Here is an 8,602-nt window from a genome sequence, read left to right on the forward strand (position 1 = left end):
TAAGAAGATTACTGTACGCATTCAGTCAAATTAGTCGGGTGTTGAATGTGGCTCAGTGCAGAACCGTATATATTATTATGCGTATGTTCAGTCCCTCCTGGAATATGGCATCCTAGCATGAGGTGATTCATATTCAGCTGTTTTTGAACCAATTTCTGTCTCACAGAAGGCTATTATGAAAAAAATCCTCAAGAAGAGTGCAAGATATCCCACAAAATTACTGTTTCAAGATTTCCCCGTTCTTAATATAAATAAGGCAGCTCTATATAAAAAGTCTTGCAGTTTATATATGAAAAAACAGGAATATTTCCAAAAACATTGAACATAACTATCAGGCTAGAAATAGATTAGGTATGATACATATAGGTATCCAGATTCCCAGACTCATCCATCATCTGGATTCATCCAATTCTTTCTACCTGGCTCATTGCCTTTACCGTAACCTTCCCTGGGAAATGTTGCACTCCGAGGGGGCCAAATCCTGAAATCTTCAAATCCCCCTCTTACTTACTTCTCCTGTACTGTTGGATAACATATGATAGGTTCTAATAGAATATTTCTTTTTATCTGCACACAACAAAATTCATTAATTAATAAGATTTTACTAAAAATTGAATAAAATATAAAACTAAAGTTGAATAAAATGTATTCTTATGTGGTACATTACACCACAAAAGTTTGCTGTTTTATGAGGAGAGAACTAATAACTCATAGGTTGTAGCTGATTGCAAATAAAATATTTGGTTTTTTAAGTTTTAACGTTTTGGAAAGTTTTATTTTTATATGGAAGTAACTAATCTTAATGACATAAAAATCACACCAAAAGACTAAAGATGATTTCTAAAGTGACCTTCGTTTTTCTTAATGCATATGTTCAGACGTCTTCTCATCGATTGTCAGACCCGTTCAAATATCCCAGGAGTCAATCAAAGTATTCAATCAATAGAAGTATTGTATAGTAAGGTTTTCAAGGGTCCCCAAAGATAAAAATCCAAAGGATTTAAGTCTGGTGACCTAGCTGGCCATAGTACTGGCCCACCTCGGCCTATCCGTTGATTTGGAAAGCTGTGATTCAGGTGTTCACGAACAGAAACACTGAAGTGTGCTGGAGCTCCATCATGCATAAACCAAATGTTTTGGCGCAACTGAAGAGGTACATTTTCAAGTAAGATAAATAGCTCCTCTCTCAAAAAGTTTAAGTAGATGTAAGCTGAGAAACTAAATTTTGATAAAAATTGAATAAAATTAATATATTCTTATATAGAACATTACGCCACAAAAATTTGCAGTTTTATGAGGAGAGAACTAATAACTCATAGGTTGTAGCTGATTGCAAAAATGAAACATGGATTTTAATAAAAGCTGTTCCAATACAGCTGATTTATTTTGTTTGGAATAAGAAAATATATAAAAGAAATTATCAGCTGAAAATTATTTTCAGAAATATTTTAGCTCACTGTTAAACAAAACAACAAACTGTAGGTTAGGCCTACTGTGATCACACTGTAATTTTTGTTTAATCTATTAACCAGTTATTTGTAACCATTTCACTACACTAAAAAGTTAAGTGTTAACTTTTTATAAAATGGCAAGTAATTTCAGACATTATTCATACTCCGAATTAGTTGACATGCATGTAATGTATGGAATGGGACACTGTAATAGTACTGAAGCAAGAGAACTTTTCTAACCAAGTATGTCCAAGTTCAAGGGTTTTTGCTACTATCCATCAACGTCTGTCTCAAACAGGTTCTTTGATGTCCAAAGAGCACATTCATACAGGCAGACCCCGATCTACTAAAATATTGAAACCAAAGACCTTAGAGCTGCGATTAGACCAAATTTATTAACAAAATGTTTATAACTCAATCCTTATAGATTGAAACCAAAGACCTTAGAGCTGCGATTAGACCAAATTTATTAACAAAATGTTTATAACTCAATTCTTATAGATTATATTAGATTGAACATAGCTTATCATACACATGATGAAGATGTGTGAGGTCTGATGTGTGATGAAGGTGTGTTTGTATGACGTCTATAGTTTCAAAGACCTTATCGAGGTATGCATCTTTAAGCTGGGCTTACACCAAAATTATTAACATAAGGATAATAACTTAATCCTTATAGATTCTATTAGATTAAACGGAAGTTGACAAACACACATCTTCATCATGTGTATGATAAGCTATGTTCAATCTAATATAATCTATAAGGATTGAGTTATTATCATAATGTTATTAACTTTGGTGTAAACCCAGCTTAAAGATGCATACCTCGTTAAGGTATTTGATTGGAACTATAGACCTTATACAAATACAGTGGCTTCTCCACACATCTGTGTAAATGTGTGTAAATCAGCCTCCCCGCATTGTATGTTCATTTCTCACCTCCCCGTATATGGCCTTGTTCCAGTCTGTGTGTGTGTGTGTGTGTGTGTGTGTGTGTGTGTAACACAGTATAATAAGGGGAGACAATCAAGTATACACAGCACATTAAGGGGAGGTGTGTACACTACGGGGAGACTCCGTATTGTCACTGCTCAATTCTAGTGAAAATCACTTCTACATGCTTAAAACCATGTAAAAACGTATTAAAAAAAATCTCCCCACTTTGTTAGTACTCTACCTAATTGGGATACACTCTGATCTCCAAAATTGCCACCACGTTGTGCTACGATCGCTAATACACACTCACACAAAACTCATTATGGATTGAGCATACAATGCGGGGTTCTCGCATATCCCTGCAAATCCCCATCGTCTCCTCCACTGTTCGAAGTAACTGGTTTTGCTTTGGCTTTTGCCGTTAATTTATGAATCAGCAGCTTAGTTCCTGTTTAGTTCAGTCTCATCGATTCACAGCTTAGCGAATTCATAGTTCATTTTTCTGTTCATCCACTTGAGACATGAGAAGGGAGCGAGGATACATGCTTGCAGAATGTATTGTAGTACTGATTTTTTACTTATTTGGTACAATTAGTCTGTAAATGATTCCTCACGGAAAAATACTTTTCGCTAACTTCACAGTCTTAAAAAATACCTGTTATTTTTCCATATAACTCAAAAACCATTCACAGTGAAAAAATCCAGAAACGTTTCCAAGAGCACAAAATTCTCTAGAATTCAACGCCGAATAAGGTTCATCACAATGAATGGTGACTGAGACATGGACTCTTGAAAACCCAACTTCCCGAGAATTTCCCGCTTTGAAGTTGGTCTATTGTTAGAATGATGGGAATGGGAGGTTTGTTAAGATTCAAGAATAGCACGTCAGTAAATTGATATTCTCAAACAGGCTTCTCTGAGAATTCACTATCTGATTTACAGAAAACTAAAAAGTTGGTAACCTAACATTGTATCTAAAGATCAGGATAGGCTAAGAAAAAATGAAATTTGTCTCTTTGTTTCTCTCCATATTGCCATTTCCTTCTGTGTCTGTCAATATCCTTGCAAAAATTGTCTTGTGAACCTTAGATTGAATATTTTACTCGTGTATGGCATGATCACTTCGTGTGAAAAGACGTTGTTCCGGAGAAAAAATTTAGTAATCATACCCCGCTCAAAAAGAATCGTAGTCACTAGTTCTCATATAGGGAGGGTGACCGCGCAGGCTATTACTCAAAGAGTCAAGGCATTCCAGAATGATTCCTCTTGGAGAAAATAAAGAATGAGGAATCAGGGTTGTGTGAGCAGTGAGTCCTTCTAGTTCATATTATTAAATAATCTGATTTGGGTAGCTGAAAGTTTCTCAACAATGAAACATAAAATGAAGTACGGTACTCTATCACTATCAGGAAGCTCATTGTATAGCAGTTCCGGAATCTCTATTTTTTTTAATAAGCACAAATAGCAAAAACGCAATATAGCAATGTAGACCAGGGGTTCCCAAAAAAATGTTTCCATGTACTCCCTCACCTACCAGCAATGTCGAGGACCACCCCGGAATTTAGAGTTGGGATGCACTGTGAATCGTGCAATTTCTTGAATCCCAGTAGCCTACTGAGTAGCTTATATCGATACGTGGAATGTTTATTCAAATGTTATGAATGTGTAATTATAATAAGCCAAATTATTCATTTAGGATTTTCAGTTTATGGATTGTTTCACCTATACTAGTCACAATCATAACCGACAATGAATTAGAATAGAAATAGTTTATAAACGTGGGGAAGGATAGCGATTTCATCAATCGCATGTTAAATTCACAAAAGAAATTTATACACACCAAATAAATATTCACTACTCATTTTTTATTCAGAAAAAGAACTTATTTATCAATCAGGAGAGCGTTATAGATTCCCAGTTTATTTATCCCAGCTTCAATATTAATCTTGAATAGAAATCAAGGAAAATAAAATGCTATGAATCCTGTCCTTGTCAAGATGAATAAAATGAGTTGGTGCATGTATCCCGGTTTTATTCAAATACTGTAGAAATGGTCAGTTGTAGAATTGGTCCGAAAACTGTAAGTGGGGTTGTATTATACATTGAATTAGAAAACAAGCACCTGTCAGGCAGTTCTGGTTTATCACTCTGGCATTTCAAAACCTCAATTCAATCGATCTTGGCCAGAATAGAGTCTGTTTACAAGTAAAGGATTAGTTCGGAGCTTAACCAATGAGAGATTGGATATTGGATATGATAAACTATCATTTCCAAATATCTCATTTGAGAATCATTGATAATGCATTATTTGTCTGGAACCAGGTATAATCTAGTGCAACTTGCGAATAGGCTGAAAAGAGAATACCGACGACACAGATTGAGATAATTATTAAGAAAAATGCAAATGCGCTATTCATATTATAACAGAGGCTGCAAATCCATGTAGGGCTGCTTGGAGTTTCATCGATTCCCGTGGACGCAAATCAGGTGATTTGGACCAGAGTCTTGCAACTGCAGATGAGATCAGTCAGTTTTGTGTTGACTTAGTTCAGGGCATGATGATGGTTTTTCTGGGATGACTGAATTCTTAGCTACTCTTTAGAGGATTCCACTTCTTGAGGAGCATTTTGAATGGATTATTATATTAATTATAATTATGAATTATCAGTGATCAGTTATAAGCGATCAGTTATCGCTTGGAGCTCGAAGTGAACGGACGGATTTTGTTTTCTCTCCATCTTATCTAACAGCAGTTGGCTATGAACTGCTAAAATATTCTTTCCTGTGCGGCTGTGTACTAAAATCGGGTTTTTCGCAATTATTACCAGTTATCAACGCTGTGTGGAATTTTTCTTTTATAAGTATATTGCTTCTAACGTTACCGTACTGAATCAGCTATTATGAGTTTGTGTGGTGTTTGTAATCAACAAGTTGTGCGACCATCTAAATCTAAGACTTCGTGCACAAACTGTCAAGGAATTTTTCATGGGGGCTGTGTCGGTCTAAAAGAAAATGATATTGAGGTGCTTAGTGGAAAAGCATGGAACTGACAAACTTGTATCAATATAGTGCATCGTCAGAGGGCCGTATCCGAGTAAAGTCTAACCCAAGTCATGGGTTGGTGGCCGAAGGGGCAGTGCAGGGACAGCCTGTAACACTCGACCAAATGAACAAATTGCTGGACAAACTTAGTGACAACTTGTATCAAAGACTGAGTACCGATATTGCTGCGTGTAAGGAGTTGCTGGAGACGAACACGCAAGAAATAAGCAAGCAACGGGAGCAGATTTCAAACCTACTTGAAGAAAACTCCAGGTTAAAAGCCAAATTAAGGGAAACTGAGCTGAACCAGGACGAGCTTGAACAGTACAGCCGTAAAAATACCGTTGAAATTTTTGGCGTGCCGGAGTTCGAAAACGAAGATATTGCTGAACGTATTATTGGAATTGCGGAGGCTCTCAACGTTAAGTTGGACGCCACATCGATTGACGCGTGTCATAGGCTGCCAAAGCGGAAAAATCAAGCGACTCCTGCCATAGTGGTGCGTTTGGTGCGGCGTGGAGATACGGAAGCGTTGCTGAGAAACAGGCGGGCCTGCAAGTCATTCACGACCAACGACATCAATGTTCAGGGAAACAATCCGATCTACCTGAACAAATCTCTAACGGCGAAAAGAAGGAAGATATTCGCAAACGCTAAATTGATGCTTGGAGATAATGATGCGCGTCGAGTGTGGATTGATCATGCCGGTAGAGTCAAGTTGCGGAGTGTAGACGGTAAGGTGGTTAAAATTCTAAGAGATGAGGAGGATTTGAGTTACATTGAGAGTAGTGGGACAGTAATTAACAAATAGAAAACTTTTTAGTCCGTAATGTAATTTATGAATTGGAATAAATATATGTACTTACTATTTTGAGTTAAAAAGTATGATTTAAGTTGCTTGAATTTCTTCAATCCGTTTGAATTTTTTTTCTTTTTTAAAGGGTTTTCTCTTGTACTTGAATTTATTAAGTTTAAATCTCTTGAATTTGGATTTCTTTAGTTTAAATTTCTTTTAATTTGTTTATTTCACTTGTGCTTAATTGGGGTGTCCAATGAATAATATAAGGCTTTCATAGTGAGATTGAGATGTGTCTATCAGTTTCGTTCTTCTTGACAGAGGATGATGATGAGATTGATGTTTTTAGATTGGATTCTTTAACGTGTTTCGGTGGTTTGTTTTTCTAACTCATTCAGAAGGTGGAATTATCGATATTTCAGAGAGGTGATGATAAAGTCAGGATAACATCTTTGTTGATAATAATATTATGATAGAGTAAAGAATTTCTCTGCCTTCCTTTCCCCCGTATTCTTAGTTTCTTGTCACTATCTATCACTATCTTTTTGTCTTCCAAATTCTACCATTGTTTAAAGTTCTTGCTATGATAACAACCACCGCACTGCGTTTTTACTATTTACTATACAAGTCGTTCATATATTTGAATAATTTCTTATTCATATTCTACTTTCGACATCTCAGTCTCACTTTCAATTCTGATTCATTTGTCTCAAAACAAATGCTTGATATAATTACATGAGAATGTATGCTTGCCTTTGAATATTATGCATAAAAGGCCTAACGTCTTACTAAAAGTTCTAACTAGCACTATCCCCATTTTAAACAATAATTTTGGCTTTATAATGAAATTCTGAGCTTGAAAATAAACGATAATGTGAATTTATTACACATATTCACATAAAAAAAAATCAATTTATTACATCTCTTTTTGCATAACAATCACTAAATTAATTTTCTATTGAATTACACGGCTGTACACAGGCTAACTTCATAAGGAAGGTAAATTATTTTTTACCCTTCTTCTTCTTTTACTTTTCTTTATTTTTTACATTTTTAATTTATTTTTTCTTTCTTGTACATTCTCCCGATTTGCGAAATTGAATTATTTTTCATCATGGTTTTGTTGGATGATTTTAGCGGTAATATTGAAGATGGATGCTATAATACTATAGAAATAGAAGATATACTCGATTTTCAACCATTTAACATTTTTAATGAAGACTGCCGATCCTCCTTAAATATCTTACATTTGAACATACGCAGCATGAGGTGTAATTTCGATGAGTTTTCATATATGCTGCAGCATTGTAAAACTGATTATCACTTGATAATTTTGTCGGAGACATGGTTGTCTGATGATCATGAGTTTAACTTCAATCTAAATGGCTATCAAGTAATTGATTCACCGGCTATATTTAGTAAGTCTGATGGATTATGTATATTTATAAAGGAGAATTTGAGGACTGAGACTCTGGAAATTGACATTGCTTCAGCAAATTCAATTATTCTAGATGTTCATGATCCACAGTTGCAGCGAGATTTCACAATTATTGCAGTTTACAGATCCCCATCATTACGGGTTGATGAGTTTATTGAAGACCTAGGTCAGTGCTTAGAAAAATTGAAAGATAGAGATAACATTATTTTGGTCGGCGACATAAATATTAATAAAAATCTAAATACAAATCTTGTAAATGAATACTGTAGCTTACTGCATTTAAACGGTTTCCAATCTTATATCAATAAATCAACTAGAATTCAAGGTAATTCAGTATCCTGTCTTGATCATATTTTCTATAAGAGTAGGAAACCTAAATCTGAAGAGATTCTAGGCGTTATTTTTAAAACAAGCATCACGGACCACTTCGGAATAGGCCTTGTTGTGGGGTTCTTGGACCTCACACTCGAACCTAAAGAGCAAGTGAAATTCATTGAAAAAATAAATTATCCACAGCTAATTGATGTTCTAAAAAAGAATCTTGGGATTGTATAATGAAGGGGTGTGACTTGGAAAATCTAACAGAAATTTTTATTAATAGACTAAATGAACATATAAATACTGCTAAAACTAAAGTTAATCTGCGGCATAAACTACAACCATTAAAGAATTGGATGAGCGTGAATTTGATCAACTGCATAAGAAGACGAGACAAAATGTATAAAAATATGGCAAAACAACCCCTAAACCTTGAACTAAGGAACAAATACACTAGATATAGAAACATACTGAGGAATCTAATAAAGAAAGCTAAACAGGATTATTTCAAAAATAAAATAGCACAAAATAAAACAAACTGTAAAAAATTATGGAGTTGTATTAATGAATTACTTGACAAAAAAACTAGGAACACTAATATTAAAATTGAGCCCACCATAC

At 34.9% G+C, this 8,602-nt stretch overlaps 1 protein-coding gene across 1 annotated transcript; it reads left to right on the forward strand.

The window, feature by feature from the left end:
- Positions 1–5,427: 5,427 nt before the first annotated feature.
- LOC120349632 lies at positions 5,428–6,240 on the forward strand. The gene has a single exon (XM_039420107.1). It carries the CDS (start codon positions 5,428–5,430, stop codon positions 6,238–6,240), a length of 813 nt encoding a protein of 270 aa, XP_039276041.1.
- Positions 6,241–8,602: the final 2,362 nt, after the last annotated feature.

The sequence above is a fragment of the Nilaparvata lugens genome, chromosome 2 (genome assembly GCF_014356525.2).
Source record: "Nilaparvata lugens isolate BPH chromosome 2, ASM1435652v1, whole genome shotgun sequence".
NCBI lineage: Eukaryota > Metazoa > Arthropoda > Insecta > Hemiptera > Delphacidae > Nilaparvata > Nilaparvata lugens.

Coding starts and splice junctions, on each gene's coding strand:
- LOC120349632 (XM_039420107.1), top strand. CDS start 5,428: ATGGAACTGACAAACTTGTATCAATATAGTGCATCGTCAGAGGGCCGT.